Source organism: Balaenoptera acutorostrata, chromosome 9 (genome assembly GCF_949987535.1).
Source record: "Balaenoptera acutorostrata chromosome 9, mBalAcu1.1, whole genome shotgun sequence".
NCBI lineage: Eukaryota > Metazoa > Chordata > Mammalia > Artiodactyla > Balaenopteridae > Balaenoptera > Balaenoptera acutorostrata.
The window spans coordinates 105,055,185-105,073,543 of record NC_080072.1 but is presented as its reverse complement, the minus strand read 5'-3'; the positions used below and the strand labels follow the sequence as shown (position 1 = coordinate 105,073,543).

General features: G+C 41.0%; 1 protein-coding gene across 8 annotated transcripts in view; it reads left to right on the top strand.

The window, feature by feature from the left end:
• CDON (cell adhesion associated, oncogene regulated) overlaps positions 1-15,668 on the top strand; it is a 102,570-nt gene extending 86,902 nt beyond the window's left edge. For 4 of the 8 annotated variants that reach the window (XM_057552666.1, XM_057552665.1, XM_007183392.2 and 1 more), the window contains 2 exons: positions 11,529-11,803; positions 12,411-15,668. In XM_057552666.1, coding sequence (XP_057408649.1) covers positions 11,529-11,803; positions 12,411-12,574 — 439 coding nt within the window. In that variant the 3' untranslated portion in view covers positions 12,575-15,668. The other 4 variants (XR_009009236.1, XR_009009234.1, XR_009009235.1 and 1 more) reach the window with 4 other exon arrangements.
• The last annotated feature ends 2,691 nt before the right edge of the window (positions 15,669-18,359 follow it).

Genomic DNA, 18,359 nt, shown 5'->3' with positions numbered 1-18,359 from the left:
TGAAGAATTTGTAAAACTAGGTAAAAGAGAATGGGGATAGGTTTAAAGCTTTCCAGGCAAAGGCAAGGTACCATTTATGCAAAATCTTTAAAGTAGAATGCCGGAATCCTCACAGAACTTAAAGAAGGCTAATGTGGCAGGAACCTAGTAAGCGAAAGGGTCAGAGGTAGAGGATGAGTGAAATCAGATGGTACGGAGCCATGGCGTGGCGAGTCAGTGAAAGATTTTAAGTAAAAGAACATTGTGATAGAGCACTCCGGAGGATAGAGTTTGGAGAATCCATTGGATGGCACAGGAAGGGATACAGGGTACCAGTTGGATGGCTGTGGCAGTAGTCCAGACGAGAAATAGTGCAGTAAGATAGCTACAGTAGATACAGAGAGAAGTATGTGGGTTGGAGAGATTTAGGAGGTGCAGTTTTTAAAAAAGACATGAGTAATTGTGTGAGGAGGCAGCAGAGGGGGAGGTGTCAAGGATGGTGTCCAGGTAATTGGATGCCGTCACTGAACGAGGAAACACTGCAGGAAAGAGCTTATACCTGTCTACCCCTCACACACCTGGGACTCATCCCCTTAGACCCCGGGAGTGCCTCATCAAACTCACCTTGACCCAGGGCAGCTGTCTTAGTCCACAGGTGCCTGAGAACTGACGAAGGCCTTTCCACGTGGAATCTTGCCTGCACTGTGTCCTGCCACCCCAGTTTGTTTTTTTCTGCCTTCTTAGGTTTAAACTTGAAAGTATTTCTTAGAGTGGTCTTTTAAGAAGCAAGTCATTGCCAACCTGAGGCCCCTTTTATCATCCTTCTGTTTTAGTCATAGAAAAGTTTGCTTTTCTTGTCTAAACTGGCACATTGACATGCAGATTTTTTTTTTTTCATTGCCAACCTTAGGTCCCTTTTATCATCCTTCTATTTTAGTCATAGAAAAGTTTGCTTTTCTTGTCTAAACTGGCACATTGACATGCAGATTTGACAACAGATAAGAGGGGTGTGTGCACTCCAGCAATCTGTGGAGTTTTATTTGCTTCTAGGGCTCTTGTGGCATTTGTAGAAGACTGCCTGCCTCACTGGGCTCAGTCCATGTGAGCTTTTCAGGTTTGAGAGTAGCATGTAATAGCTCCCTATGAACAGCTGGAAAGAAGCATATTTAATGAGGCTTTTCAGGGAGCCAGCCCCCTACACAAAAGACTCAACTGAGAGTCTTTTGGGCACTGCAAGAGTTAAACAGATTTTAATCAAATAAATCAATAGCTTTCTACCCACCTCCTCTCCTCAATTCAAAAAGCAGTAGTGCAGTTCTGGATATGTAATCAAATGGGGTTTGTCAGTTGCTTGGCTAGTTTAATGGGAAGGGATTGACATTAAATCTGGTCTGTTTACCATCAGTCTTGATAATTTGTAAGAGAGTAGAGAGGACACTGATGAAATTCACAGATGAACAAACTGAGAGGTCCCATCAGGAGGGAATAAAAAATTAACTTTAAGGGTCCTAGAGAGATTGGAAATGGGCAGGAAGTAGCCAAGTAAAAATCAGCTTGGAAAAATGTATATAATCCATCTGGGAAAAAAAGTACTATCTCTACCTGGCTGATGGTCAAGAGGAGAAATAAAGGCTATTCGGAATAGTGCTTTATAACACATAGATATTATAAATGACCTCCGAGTTTTTACATAATGATCACCTTAAAAGTCTGTGTATTGTTGGGTTTGGGGGTGCTCTTTCACCAACTTGAAACCTTCCACTGCTGTCAGATATACTTAGGTAAAAATAGTGTCTAGAGATGAATATGAAAACATTTCATTATAGTAGTAGTTCTTTCAGACCTAGAGTTTGGTCTACCCAGTTGGTTTGTTAAGTATGAAAACAACTGCTTATCCAGGGCACCTAGACTCTTCCCTGCAGCAGGTTAATTTGTTACGACTAAACCATCTATCCCTGTCCACTCAGCTACTTCAGAACTAGCCATAAAACCAAAGGAAGGAAACACCACAAAGCCTAAGCTTTGGATTCTCTTCCATCTATGGTAATCAGCCTGATTCCCTAAGAAAAATACTGAAAGAGCTATGTCTAATTTCTTTACTTGATCAGTACCTTCCTTTTGATTTACATATCTCCTACTTTTGATGTGGAGACCCAATCCTGTTGTCAGGGAGTCACGTGGTTAGACTAGTACTTTTGGTCTTTTATTTGTAGGATTGTGTGTGTGTGTGTGTGTGTGTGTGTGAACTTGCCATGTTCAGTAATGCACTCAGTCATTTATAGTCACCCAACATGTTGTTGGGTGACAGTCATCAAGAAACTAATTCCCCAAAGGAAATTCCCACTGCAAGGCTTGGGTCACTGCAGCATCCAACAAAGAGTGTACGGTGAGAATGGAGAATCTTTATGGGCCCTGGAGGAATGTCATCAGGCTTTTGTTGCACAGTTACTGATGACTTCCCCAAAATAAGGGCTAAGTCAGCAAAATGACAGACACAGGGGCAAGAGGAAACAGCAGGGGTGAGCTGAATATTAAAACAAACCACCACCAAGATGAAGCTGTTTCAGAAGATGTTCATGAAACACATTCACGAAAATAAGTATCACACATCCAAGAGGTTCATGGGTAGTTAGTCCCTGCCCTCCAGGGATAATCAAAAGAGGAAACTTAAGGCAAAATGTATATAATTATCTAATCAGAGTTATTCTGCACATAATCATGCTTAACAAATATTCAGCTGTGTAATCAGAAATGGGATACTTCTCTGCAAAATATTTTGGAGGTGCTATGTAGTTTTACTGGAATGTCCAAAATATGTTTAGTCAAATACTAAAGCAATGTATTATTTCAAGAACAATCCTATGCTACTATTCCAATTTCTTATTTCCTAGTCTGTGCTATTCAGACTGTTGGTGAAAGAATATTTTATTTTTATGCTACTATAATAGTCATTCTCCTATCTTATAGCTTGGTCAGACAGGCCTCTCCTGTTTACTAAAAGATATCTTAGTAATAAACTAACAGGTCCCAGACTGCCTGAATTCTTGCAAAACAGCACAGATTTTTGTATGTGGCAAGATGCACAGAGTTCTATTTACTCAATGTTTTAAAATTAGGAAAAGTCGTTTCATTGAGCCAGAGACAACTCAGTGAAAACTTTCACCCCACTTTAAGCCAATAATAACTGCAGTTGAAAGATTGTTTGAGAAGCCTAAGATAGTAAAATTACAAGCTCTTTGTATCGTGTAAACTGTAAGATGTGCATTATAAGAACATCTTAATGAATGTGATACATTTGCAGACACAGACATTTGCCCTTTTCTCTCTCTCACTTGTTATAGATTTGGGTCTCTTACATTTACGTATATACAGGTATTATTTTTGTGATTATCTGATTGCTTTAGAAACTTTAGGGACTTCCCTGGCAGTCCAGTGGTTAAGACTCTGCTTCCAGTGCAGGGGGCATGGGTTCGATCCCTGGTCAGGGAATTAAGATCCCGCATGCCATGCAGCAAGGCAAAAATAAATAAATAAATAAAGCCACAGGTTTTTTTAAAAAAAGAAATTTTAATTAAAGCGTTATCAGTAAAAGAATTGTTTCACATGTTATATGCCTAATTATATTCAGAACAGGTATTATATTCCTTTTTTATCGACTATGTCCTCTGTGCTTATATCTTAGCATGTAGCCCCCAAGTTGAGGCCATTTTTATGTCAACACATGTAGACATCCAGAAATGAACTAAAAGTAAGGTGACTGAATTTTTTATATTTGGTTATCTACGTGGTTAATTACTGGTGATTATGAGTTAGGGTTCGGTGTACTAGAAAATTTTAAATCAGTTTGGTTTATCATGTTGAAATTTGGGTTATAATCACGTTAACAGTCTAACTCAAATGACGACGTTACTACCAACACCACCCTGTTAATTGAGAGTCACAGTTCGGAATAAAAGTATGCACTGCTGTGATTTTCTATATCACTTACCTGAAAAATAGCTGCTAAAGAATATGTAATAGGAAATTGCACTTTTCTCTTGCTAAATGTCTGTAATTTCTTTTAAAACATATGTGTATTCTGCTTGTTAACTCCCAGCACATAAAACCAGGTGACAGTATCAGCTCTCTAATTACCATCCATTGTAGTTGGCCCTGGCTCTTCTGTCCTGACCATCCCTCGGTCCTGTCCCATCCATGTAGTTCACCTTCTTTTTCACGAAAGTGCTCTACACTCAAACTGTTAGACTGCCCTTAGATTTCCTTTAAAAATCTCGTCCTTTGCTTTAAATTAAAGAAATGAGCAGGACAGAAAAGAAACTAAAAGGAACAAAACAACAGAAGAACTTAAGGCATCTTATTATCTGGTGAGTCTTCATTATTTTAAGTCAGCATTATGAAATTAAATTCATATTAGATCTATATAAGCCAATTATTAACTTATAATATCTTGTGTTTAGGGAACTGCCCTGGTGTTTCAAATTCTGGCAAGTATATTTTTTTCCTACACCTTAACTTTACTTCTTTAAATGAAAACTTCTCTTTCTGACCTGATCCTCTTTTGTCTTTCAGGTTTCTAGCACCTTTGTATTACTTCCAGATTCCTGCAGAGAAATGGAACATCATCAAGCCAGAAGCTCACTTAGTTTGTTTTACATCATGATTGGGGATTTCATTAAGTGCCTGACTGTGCTCCATTGTCTCACTAAGAGCTTTCTCTGCCACCTAGGACAGGCATTGCCCGTCCTCCAGAAGACTGAATTTTAAGTCAGAGAACTTTGAAGCCAAGAGGTAGAAGAAAAACTGAACAACAGAGCTAGTATTGAACAAGGACAGAGATAACTACTATTGTGGTACAAAAATCTTAAGGGGTAAGTGTGTGGTTCATTCTCACTTTATTTTTTTGGCCGTGCCGAGCGGCATGCGGGATCTTGGTTTCCTGACCAGGGATCGAACCTGTGTCCCCTGCAGTGGAAGCATGAAGTCTTAACCACTGGACCTCCAGGGAAGTCCCGTGGTTCATTCTGACTTTAATCTACATGTATTATCTTAGTTTTAGGTATGGTCTGTTATAAGGTATCTTGACCAATTAGTTTAATTGTTGCTCCTTGATAATAAATTTACTTGCTTACAGAAAAGGTTATTAAAAAAGTCTGATGTTCTAATGTTTATTATTTGTTTAGTCACCATTTTTGAGGTCATACGATATGCCATTTACTGTGTGCTTGGTGCTGGACATTATGATCTTAATTAGAGTCTAACATGCATTAGTACTTTTATTACTTCCTAGACAATAAAATACTTTAGAACATTTTAACTCCAGTTCCTTCCCCAGTGTTTTGTTATTTTTGTCATGTGGTTTAATTCTATAAATATTTAAAATCCTTTAAGACAATACAGTTACTGTTTTTTGCAGTTGATATTTAGTCACAATTCCCAACATTACCTTTGTTGCTATTCATCCCTTCTTTATTTTTTTAACCAGTTTTTATTGGAGTATAGTTGATTTACAATGTTGTATTAGTTTCAGGTGTACAGCAAAGTGAATCAGTTATACATGTACATATAACCACTCTTTTTTAGATTCTTTTCCCATATAGGTCATAACAGAGTATTGAGTAGAGTTCCCCGTGCTATACAGTAGGTTCTTATTAGTTATATATTTTATATAGTGTAGTGTATATATTTCAGTCCCAATCTCCCAATTTATCCCAACCCCCCTTCCCCCCTTGATAACCGTAAGTTTGTCTTCTACATCTGTGACTCTATTTCTGTTTTGTAAATAAGTTCATTTGTACCATTTTTTTAGATTCCATATATAAGCAATGTCATATGATATTTGTCTTTCTCTGTCTGACTTACTTCACTCAATATGATGATCTCTAGGTCCATCTATGTCACTACAAATGGCATTATTTCGTTCTTTTTTTTAATGGCTGAGTAATATTCCATTGTATACATGTACCACATCTTCTGTATCCATTCATCTGTCGATGGACATTTAGGTTGCTTCCATGTCCTGACAATTGTACGTAGTGCTGCAATAGACACTGAGGTGCATGTGTCTTTTTGAATTATGGTTTTCTCCACGTATATGGCCAGGAGTAGGATTGCTGGATCATATGGTAGCTCTATTTTTAGTTTTTTAAGGAACCTCCATACTGTTCTCCACAGTGGCTGCACCAATTTACATTCCCACCAACAGTGTAGGAGGGTTCCCTTTTCTCCACACCCTCTCCCTCGTTTATTGTTTGTAGATTTTTCTGTATTTCTTCCTGTTGTCTGCTGGTACTCATTTTCCCTCAACTTGAAGAATTCCCTATAGTATTTCTTGTAGTACAGGTCTGAGGGTTACATATTCTCCCAGATTTTTTGTCTGGAAATGTCTTCAATTCATCTTCCTTTTCAAAGGGTATTTATTACTGTTCATTAAATTCTAGGTTGGCAGTTACTTTCTTTTTGTGCTTTAACAATGTCATTCCATTATTTTGTTGCTTCTATTGTTTCTACTGAAGAATCATCTATACAGCTGTTGTTCCCTTTCAAGGTGATAATGTCTTTTTCTTCTGGCTGCTTTTATGATTTTCACTTTGTATTTTTGCTTCCAGCAGTTTAATTATTCACATTTGAAAGTATAATTTTCTTTGTATTTATTCTGCTTGGGGTTCATAGAACTTCTTAAATCTGTGGCTTGAACTTTCATCAGTTTTAGAAAATTCTTAGCCTTTATCTCTCCAGATATAGCTTTTATCCCATTCTCTCTTTTCTGTCCTTCAGAGAGATTCCAACTTTACAGGCATACCTTGGAGATATCGAGGGTTTGGTTCCAGACCACTGCAATAAATTGAATATTGCAATAAAGTGAGTCACATGAATTTTTTGATTATGTCCAAAAAAATGTACATACCTTAATTTAAAAATACTTTATTGCTTAAAAAAATGCTCACCATCATCTGAGCCTTCAGTGAGTCTTAATCGTTTCACTGGTGGAGGGTCTCGCCCCGATGTTGATGGCTGTTGACTGATCAGGGTGCTGGTTGCTGAAGGCTGGAATGACTGTGGCAATTTCTTAAAATAAGACAACAGTGTTTGTGGCACCTCAAAGCAACTACAGTCAAAGGTCACTGATCACAGATCACCATAACAAATATAATAATAATGAAAAGGTTTGAAATATTTCGAGAGTTAACCAAAATGTATCACAGAGACAGAAGGGAGCAAACGCTGTTGGGAAAATGGCGCTGATCAACTTGCTTGACGCAGGGTTGCCACAAACCTTCAGTGTGTATAAAACGCGTTATCTGCGAAGTGTAATAAAGTGAAGCATGATAAAACGAGCTGTGCCTGCATATATTTTTGAGCTTTTTTCTATGCCTCGTGTGCCTCTTAAGCTTCTTTCTATACTTTCCATCCTTTTGTGTCTGTGCTTCAGTCTGAGGACCGTGCAGAGACACGCTTCATGTTCGGTAAACCTCTAGTCATCTGTGTTCAATTTGGTCTTAACTCCATGAATTGAGTTCTTCGTTTAGGTATTCTACTTTTTAGTTTAGAAATTCCAAATAATAATTATTATTAGATTCTAAGTCGCTGTTAAAATTCTCCATCTTGTCACCTGTTTTCTTGAATATGTTCATCCAGTTCTTTTAAAATCTTTGTCTCCTAACTCAATATCTACATCACTTAGTTTTCTCTTGTTTCTGTCTCCAGAAATGCCAGGTAATTTTTTTATTGAATTCTGGACATTGCATATAAAAACTCATAGAGGCTCTGGAAGATGTTTTCTTGACCCAGAAAGGATTTAGTTTTGCTTTTGGCAGGCAGTTAGGCAAGGGGCAGATCATTTTAACCTAATTAGTGATTGAGCTGATTTAATGCTGAGTTTCAGTCTTTTTAAAAACCTTGTCTATTCCTGCTTCACTGTTATTTTTACAGTGTAACCCTTCAAGAGTCCCAGTGAAAAGCCTCGAGTGTTTACTGGGCCTTTTCTCTTTGGTAGGCTCTGAACTCCAATTTCTGTCTTCCCAGCCCCAGGAAACTGCCAGAAGTTCTGCTCAGCTCCGTAGCCACTTCCTGCTTGACGTCTTAGTGTTTCATCCTGCACTGAACTGGGAAGATGCCTCATGAGGAAAAGTGGCGCTGAAGCTCACATTTACCTTCTTTCTGGAATCTCAGCCACTTAAGTGCTGGAGTAGCTCTCTGATGATTTTGACAGATTTAAACTAAAATTTCTCCACCTTTTTTAGTTGCCAAGTTGCTCTTGGCAGGAGAGTTGTTCTGATATAAACTAATCAGCCATAGCCAGAAGCCAGGAACTTAATTTTTAAGAATGATTTCCAGCGAATCATGGTAGCCATATAGATTCCCCTGACCAGAGATATTTATGGTTTTTTGAAATCAGAATCCTTCTTACTCTCTAAATCCACAATTACCATCTAATGTAATTTCCTTAATTATAAGACACTTGAGTCTGAAATAGCATGGAAGAATACACACTGGTCTCTAGCTGGAATGTGGGAAGTACCCTGTTCTCATCAGCTATACATCTATAACCCATCTCAAAGTTGAGTGCTCCCACTGTCTTTTATACCTTCTTATATTACACTTACTACATTATATTGTAACCATTTGTTTACTTTTTCTCCTCTGCTAGACTGAGAGCTGGAACCTGTTGTATTTATCTTTATACTTTCAGTGTCTACCACAGTGTCTGACATTTAGAAAGTATCAGCAAATGGTTTTAGAATAAAGGGTTCTTCTAAGTAACGTTATTTGTAGATATATCATATCTATTAAATTCTCATTAGTAGTAGTTTGAATGCAAAAAGATTTTTCCAGGAGTTCCCTGGCGTTCCAGTGGTTAGGACTCAGCGCTTTCACTGCCGTGGCCCCGGCTTCAATCCCTGGTCGGGGAACTAAGATCCTGTAAGCCATGTGGCACGGCCAAAAAAGAAAAAAACAAAAAACAATAAAAACAAGAAGATTTTTCCCCTGGACTTGCCCCACATTTTGGGTGAGTTACCCTGTTAAGAGTCTGTGGATTCTCATGAATTGAATACATTCAGGGGGATTTTCAGGTTCCCTGGATATTGAGACAGTGGAAGAGACTAATGAAAAAAGAGACTGATAACATGGACATTTTAAAATGTACGTCAAGAGATTCGTGTTCACCCTCGTCAGCGCCCCGGAAAGAAATTTTAAGTTCAGAGTTGAATAAAATGTATAGCAGACCAATAAGGAATGCCACGCTCTCCTGGAGTCGTGATCTGTCCAGCGCAGGGCTTTGATTCTGACTCCAACAAACTTTCTTCCACACCAGTGCTCCCTCCACGTTTGACTGCCTTAACACTTGCATGGGAACACAGATTTTCTTTCAATCAGGTATATATCTTTCCTGTATTATTAAAAGTTAAAATTACAGTCATATCAGATAACGCTGTAGTCAAATTATTCTGTGCAGATGAATACCTGACAGACATACTTTGCTTTCATGCCAGGTGACTGGCATCTGAATTCTACTAAGTGTATAGTGAATATATTTCTCTATTTGAAATTAAAGTTGGACTTATTTAAATTAAGGATTTGGTTTCCTGACAGATGTCTCATTCTCTTTCAGGTTCCGAGTCTTCATGCTTAGGATTTGGTATTTCTAATAACTTGAACCAACAGAAATGCTGGTAACAGTTGCATGGACTTCCTTTTACTGATTTTCTTATGCTCCAGAAACATACCATCCCATGCTAAAAGGATGGAAGTCCAAAGAATTCTTATCTTTATTTCCTAACATGCCTAGCTCCATTATACTACTGGTCAGTCCTGTGTGTTTCCTACCTAACAAACCCAGATCAAAGCCAAATGAAATGTCTTCTCCAGACTTTTCTCACTCCTAATTTTATAAATAAAAAATATTTTTATTTTATATGTAAATACTTCTTAGATTCCAGTTTCTGTTAATGATGGACTAGCTTGATCATCCACAGGAAATAATGATGAAATTGGACAATCTGAAAGTATTATAGAGTAACCAGAAACAGGCAGAAACTGAATAAATCTAACCTTGAAAGACAATGGGTGACATTTGTTTATGGGTTTTTGCCTGAGGGCATTCTCCAGTCTTGGGTCAAGAACACAAACTGAAGGTGTTGAAGGATGGAGTTTGAGGCCAACAGAACAACCAGAAAATCAGAGGGAAAAATCCAGTAAAAAAAAATTACTATACATGTAAAGAAATAGGAAAATGTGATACTTACTCAAGGGAAAAACATAGTCAATAGAAACAGACTCTGAGATGATCCAGGCATCACAACGAGTAGACAATGACTTTAAAGCAGCTGTTACAAATATGCTCAAGGACTTGAAGATACACACACAATGAATTCACATGGGGAATTTCATCTGAGAAATAGAAACAATTAAAAAGATCAAATGGAAATTCCAAAGCTGAAAAGTATAAATAACTGGAATGGAAAATTTACTGATTGGGCTTAAAATCAGATTGGAGAAAATGGAAGCAAGAGTCAATGAACTGGAAGATCAATAGAAATTATCCAATCTGAAGAACAGGAAGGAAAAAAATTAGAGAAAACACATATCTTGGATGAAGGCAAGAAATAAAAGTAGGGCAGAAATGAAGTCAATGCTCAGTACTAATAAATTCTAGCAATTAATTCTGCAAAGAAAAAAATGGAAAAATAAAACCTGGATTTTTTTTTTTTTTTTTTTTTTAATGAGGATCTTGAATCAGATGCGTATGTTTTGATTGATTGATTGATTGATTGATTTTGGCTGTGTTGGGTCTTCGTTTCTGTGCGAGGGCTTTCTCCAGTTGTGGCAAGCGGGGGCCACTCTTCATCGCGATGCGCGGGCCTCTCACCGTCGCGGCCTCTCTCGTTGCGGAGCACAGGCTCCAGACGCGCAGGCTCAGCAGTTGTGGCTCACGGGCCCAGCCGCTCCGCGGCATGTGGGATCTTCCCAAGCCAGGGCTCGAACCCGTGTCCCCTGCATTAGCAGGCAGATTCTCAACCACTGCGCCACCAGGGAAGCCCCTGGATTTTGAGTGTCTAGTTCTTGTAGTGTTTTTTTCCAAGAGTGAGAGGGAACATATCTGATTTCAAAACAGTGTGTTTTTGTTGGCTTTCATAAGGTCATTTCTCTCATGTGGCCATAAGTTTCTTAGCTTTCTGTCCTCTTCCTCTTTTTTTCTTTCATTCCTTCCAGCACGGATGGCCTTTTCCGTCTGTGTGCTATATTCTGGAGCTATTTAATTATGAAGACAACTTCTGACAGCGGACTAAGGCAAAGGAAACATGGGATAGGTCATCATATACAGTTCCATTCTTAATTGGTTTGCTTTTTGATACATTCTCCTGTTGTATTTCACTTTAACTCTAATTTTTGATATTTCACATCATAGTGAATCATTTAGTTATTTCTAAGCATCAATCTTTCTTAAGAATCTGTGAATACAAAATACCAAATGATATTTCAAAATGAGTGACTTTTAATTATTGATCCCTCTAGATACAATTCTATTTCTGTTGGTTTACCCTTTGTAGGTGTTTCACCAAAACCAGCAGCACTTTGGGCAGCAGCCCCCTTCCTGTGGTCCCAGTGGTAGCACCTTATCCTCAGGATGGTTTGGAAATGAAGCCCCTCATTCACATGAAGATGCCTGTATGTCTGGCTTCCACAGTCCCCGACTGTGGTCAGTCACCTGAGGAGGGCATCAAAGATGACAAGGCACGAAGACCTGCTCAGCACATTTGCTGTCAAGACAAAAGAAATGAGACCAACTCTGATTGTGTGGAAGTTGCAGCAGAGTTCAACAGAGGTACAGCGAGACATTATAAATCTTAAGTTTCTAGATAGTCTTCAGTTAACTAAGAACTGTATCAGGAAAGGTGATGCTTTCAGAATGTTCTCTCTGTGATCAACTCACGTATTTCTTAGATATTGGGTGGGGGGGTGGGTATTGGATACTTAAAAAAAAGTTGACTCGATAAAGAGTTCTTTGAAATTTTGTTATGCACACCATTCATCCCAGGTTGTTCATCCTGAGAACATTTTGGAAAATAAATCCAATTAGGCTTTGATTCAGTTTGTACCTGAAAGTAGACTTGCTAGAAGGATGCATTTTGTGATCCTGAGCTTTTTCATTTGAATTGATTCTGGGGTTGCAGCCTTTCTTTAAGATGGTAATTTTGGGGCTTTTAAGGGGTTTCCTTTAACCCTGAGATGAATTGTATAACTGTTCGTGAGAGCTCAACTTTATTTTAAACCTTTTAAACCTACTGTCTCCCTCAAATTCAAACTAAACGTAACTGGGCTCTGATTTTGCTCATGATTCTTTCTTTATTGCTCAAGGTAATGTTTGTAGACTGCTTTGATAAAAATCAGCCTTTATCATTTCATAATGCTTCCAAACCTTTGTTTTTCAGGAGACAGCTGTGTGCCTTCAGAAACAGAGAACAAAATTTTAAGTTGGAATCCTCTTATTTTGCCACCTGTTTCAAAGGACTGCACTGAAAAGACACCATGGTCTCCTCCTGGCATTCCTGTAGACAGCCCTTCAGGGGTCCTTCAGCAATCCCAGGAAACCTGAGGATGTGGCAGTGCCTCGTCATGTTTCCACTTCAAGCCAGTAACTGCACAAAACAGGCCTGGGGATGGACTGTGTGAAGGACATTAATTCAATTCAGAGAAAAATCGTTATTTATTTTTTGTAGTAGTAATGTCATATGAATGTATCTTAAAATGTGTGCCCTTTTATATTATTTATGCCTTAAAAGTTTCCCTCCCTATTTCTTCCTCCCCCTCAGTAGTAAACAACCTGGTTTGGCATAGTTTTCAATCATATGAGAACAGTGGGATCATTCCACGTTGTCCAAGAGCCTCAGCGACAGTAAGAGCCCCTCCTACAAGGATCCCACCTATTGGCTGACTCAGCTAAGAGAGAATTGCACAGGCCGTTGGAACTTTTCAGATGGAAAGCTGTCTTTCACTATCATGTCATCAGACTTTCTGAGAACATTTGTAGTCAACCACAGTTTTAGCCTGATGTTTGTAACAACAGATGTCTTGTGAATTTGATGAGTGCCTTCCACAGAAGTGATAGTTGACCTGTAGACTGTCTGCACATGGGCACAAGTTATGTCCAGCTTTCTAGGCACTAATCACAAAGAGTGTCATGGACATGGTGGTGGTTAAGTCTGGTTGGGTTATTGCAGAAGGCAGAAAGGGAGCCAAGGCCAGAGAGAAAAAGAATGCCTACTAAAATTTAAAATTGCATTTGTTTATAACATGGTCACCATGGGGCTCTTTTTGACTGTTTCTAAGAGTAAGAGCAAAATAAGACTTTCTAGTGGTGACTGGAAGAGAAAGATCTGCATTTTAAGAAAAAAGGGAAGGTTCCAGGGGGACTGTCTCGGCGGAAGCTCTCCCATTAGTATAGGATGTGTCATGGTACCACAGCCCCTGAAAATCGATATTTTCTGATTTCCAGCTTGGGCAATACCTGGAAGATGGGAGTGTCGGAAAAGAATCTGGAGGTTTGAAGTTTCCAGACGTTTTTTCTGAATGTCATCGTTGTAACAGGCACCTAAAGCTTTGATTAACAGAGCTCATACATCACAATTACTGCTGCCTCTGAGTGACAAGGACATTTGCAGCTGCCGTTGGAAGGCTTTTCTTCTCCACATCTAAAACAAAACAAAACAACACTCTAAGTGTATTTAATAGCTTGAGTCAAGCTTCATAGATCACTGCTCTTTTCTGGATTGTGCATCCCTTTGGGGAAGAAACAGATTCTACCTAAGAGTCAAGCAATTCCAGCACAAGTGGAAAAATTTTACAGTTTCCCAACAATTGCAGTGAAATAGACTAGAATACTGTACTAATCGACTTTCTATATAAATGTGCATCAGTATCCCCTTACATATGTCTATATACTTTATAAATAGAACTGTTAGTGGAATGTGCGTTGTGAGCTGGGTCACTATGCAAGGATTACTTTGAGTAGAATGTAGTGGATATAATTTCATAGTCGGGTATCAGGGATGCTGCAGAGTCAAGTTCTCCATTCCAGACGTCCATGCCTGCAGTATACTGGATTTATTCTTCATGTTGCTTAGATGCAGTTAGCTTTGGAGGGGGATAGCTGTGACCCTCGCTTCTGTGGCTAGCAAAGGACAAAGTCCTAGCACACAGAACATAAAGACATACCCTGTGTTTGCCAGTCAGGTTACGGCAATACAGTCACAAAGGGAGTTTTAGAAAACTGGGGAGTAAATGTTTGTAGGCAGTCATTTTGATTCAGGAAACAGAGGTGTATTAGCATGAGCCTTAGGTCATAAACTGCTTTTAAAGATTGACTTTGAATATGGGATTTGTCCACTAGGAAGAGAAAACAACTTTACCTTTAGGGCAATCTCATTGTGGACTGCTTTATTTATATTATTAGTAACGCTGTTTTAAGTGTTATCCCTTTTATTGTATTTTATTTATAAAAAATGCCTTTATATATTGAGATATATAAATATAAATATATATATATATATATAATTGCCTTCATGTTTAGGAGTTATGAGTGCTCTCTAGCCATGAGTTGTTCTGAACTTTTAGCCCTGCGCAGTCACCCAAGACAGTCCTACCTAATGTCACGTGCCAGGAAGTCAGAGGAAAGTACAGCGTGGGCGATGGCTCTAACATTTGTGAAGTAACTGCTGTGTACCAGGCACTGTGCTGGTGCTTGTGACTGCTATCTCAAATCTTACTGTTAAGACACATCTACAAAGTAGGTGGTAAAGTCCCCAGGTCACACAGGTGAGCCACAGAGCCTGCATTTGAACTTATCTGGAGCTGTAATCTGAGCTCCTTCCGTTTTTCCATACTGCTTTCCGAAAGCATCGTGGTTCACTCTCCTGATGGAACTGGTCCAGTTCTGTAAGCCCTGGTCCGCCCCGCCATGGGATTCCTCGGATGCTCTAACTCCACAACTAGAGAAGCTGCCTCTGTCCTCCATGGGCAGAGCTCTGAGCTTATTGCCTGGTCTTCCCGGGGCCCTCATTTCTCTCCATGACCCCCCTCACTACCAGCCCCGCACGGGAATTTGACCTTCTCTCAGCCTAATAGTGATCCTGTAATCCGTCAGGCCTCTTCGTGTTCCTTCTCCTCTTAGAATTCGCTGTGAGTCTTTGTTTTAGCATAAAACTCACCCCACTCCTACTATATAATTTCACTAGCTTCTTTTTTTCCTTCTTTTGGTTATGCACTGATCATCTGGTGATGGGTGCTCTACAAGATGTAAGTGAAATGGCAATGTTTTAAACCTTCTGAAGTGGTCTTTAGAAAAAGCATCTCTTTCTGGGTTTTGTTTTTGTTCAATGAGTCCTCGAGGACCAATACATCCTTACTAAGCTGATTGTGATGCAAATCTCATTCCAGCTACAGTACTGCCAAGAAGTTAACTTTATAACTGAATTTCATCTGTGTTGCTCTCTTTTAAAGCAATGACTTTTAAGATGCATGTTTTTGTATCATATTGAAAAGTATGTTTTATTTTCCTTAAAGTGGTAATATTATGTTTGAAATTGTACATATTTTAAATGATGTAGCTTTGACAGGTTTTATTTTGTCGATTTGATTTTATATTAAAAGAGAATGCTGCTTTCATGTAGAGTAGCATGTGAAGATGGGGATCCTCTGATTGCTCCCTGTTTGTGTAAAGCTGCTTATAGCCTGTGATTGGGGTGGGTGTACATCTCAGCCTGACATTTTTTGGACCCCTGTCCTCCCCTGAAAATCCCCTATGCACATCCCAGAGCCCAGTGAGCTAATCCATTCTGTTCTGACTGCAGAGATCCAGGCCCTGAAGGACAAAGATCCAGGACAGGTATTTTATGGGAGGCTGGGAAAATACGTGCTCCAAGGAGCTCTGTCGAAGCAGGCAGACTCCCTTAGGGGAACTCGGTATTTCTTTGGAAGGAAGCAAGAAGTGGGAGAGAAGCAGCAGGAGGAGAGTGAGGAAGAGGGGTCCCTTCTGAGACCTCACCTATTTTCACCGTTTACCTAGAGCGATGTCCCTATGAACCCCAGGGTCGAAATTTAGTCTCAAGAAGCAGCTTTGCTTTACTGCCCTGAAAAACTCAAAAGTGTCTGGGCTGCTTAGACCAGAAAGCCAAGAGGGACTTTTGCATGGGGTGAGGCCTTGTTCTGTTGTATTCCCCAGATTTAAAAGAGCCTTCCTTGAACCTCAGCCCCTGTCCTGAGAGCTGTGAGGGAACTTGAAAGCCCTCTTCTAATAAAGTCTGAATCTGTGAGAACCTAAGGAGAGCTTAGTTTCTGTCAGTTTTCCGTCTCCTCTCAGGCGCCACTTTCCTGATTCCTGGCAGGATCATCCCTTGGCTCTCTCGCTGTTTCTTCTCATCTGAGTCCCCTGCGGAGGCAGCTCTGCTGACTCTTCCAGGCAGTGGAACAAGCATGCATTTGTGTTTCACCCAGATGTCAGACACACGCTTGGAGTCAGTGAGTCATGCTGGCGGCTGACAGAGTGTGACTTTGGCTCGCCCGGGTCCCCTCTCAGCCAGCTCCCCAAGCCTGGTGGCAAGAGCCCTGTCCCGTCTTGTTGGCACGGACTCCGGGGTCTAGCAACTGTGAGGCCCTTTGACCACAACAGGCTCGGTGCTATTCCCACATGAAAGGTGAAAGGGAGACAAAGGCCCTGGGCACCTGGCTCTGCTACCAGCCCTGATTCAGCTGGTCCTACAGTAGAAGCTCGTGTTCTTGGGGAAGGAACTTGGGATGTGGAAAGAACTAGACGAGCACATCTCTTGCTAGAGTTGAATGAAGGGCACACATGCCTGCAGATCTTGCTTCCCATCTCCTAGCTTCCCCGCCGGTAGGGAAACCTGGGACCCAGCTGAAGCCAGGTCAGACTTTCCCTGCAGGAGCTGCAATCGGAATAATCCTCCACTGGTGAGAGCGTCACGTGTGATTTATCGAGGGATTTCTCAGTTCACGGACTTGGTGTGGAAGCAGGCAGCTCGCTCCTACAGCACCAGACGCTGTTCCCGGCACCGTGGTTCTCACTTGCCCTCGGACAGCCGGTTGGTCTTCTCCCCAGTCGTGTGTCTTCCTCGTCTTTCCACCTCTGTCTTCCACAAGCTGGGCCAGGACTTGTCTCATAATCAAGTCATTTAGAGGCCCTGCAGTTGAGCCTCGTGCTGGTTGTAAAAGCCGGATATTCAGTGGGAAGGGGTAGCTGGGGTCTTAGCTACCTTGGCTTGAACACTCAGTATGACCGAGGGGATGTTCCCATCCCCACCTTCTCCCCTAAGCGTGTTGGCACCTTCCCCTTGAGGCCTCACGGTGTGGCAGTCACTGTGATGGTGACGTTTACTGGAGCCTCCGTGGATTCTTGTGCAGGATCCGAACCTGGGGTGGTGGGTGGTGGTTCAGTGCCTACAAAGAACAGACACAAGCAAAGGAGAGAGAGATGCCCTGGGGGTGCCCCAGATTGTTCCCAGAGAACAAGAGAGACTGAACATCATGCATGAAACTCAGGACTGTTTCCTGGCTTTGGGGATAAAATCGAGCTTACCTCTCATTGCCTCGGGGCCACCCCTTGAACCCCGATATTGGTGACTTTGCTCCCTGAGGGTGAAGTGTGAGAGTAAAGTTAGTGACAATTACACTCTCCCAGCCTTCCTGACCTCCAGGATGACTGGGCTTCCATACTCACCTGGGAACAAGCAACCGCCCAAGGCCGGTAGGAAGAAAAGGAAGAGGTGCATTTCTTCAGCAACCAGCATAGGTCTCGGGAGAATAACCCTCCCTTCCCCGAGACTCAGGAACCCAGAAGGGGGTGGCCCTAGATGCCCGGGGTTGGGGGTTGGAGCCCTGATGGACATCTAGCATTGGGGAGAGGTCACAACTAAGGAAGAGCCTAGATTCCTTGCCCAGGGGAGTCTACATCTCATGGGGCCACCTTACGGGGTCAAGCAACCCTGCCCTTGAGCTTCCCACTCACAGGGGAACGTGTCCAGGTGCCGGCATTAAGTGGGCGGTGTCCTAGCAGCACGACCTTGGGCAAGCAACGCGCCTGCTCTGAGGCTCAGCGTCCTCATCTCTAAAACGAGCGTAATAGTAACGACCTCTTCAGGGTATTGGACAGAAAGCATGCAGCCGCACACATCCAGCACCTCCTAAGCCCATGGTCCACAGTGCACGTTCAGTCAATGCTCATTCTTGCCCTCTTTGTGTTTAGGTTGAACTGGAATCTGCTTTTCTGACACATCTATCCTAGGGGTTGAGTTCCTCCCATGAAACTTTGCAAAACTATTCAAATCCCTCTTCCAAATGAAAGCCATCCAATATTTGAAACAGCATGT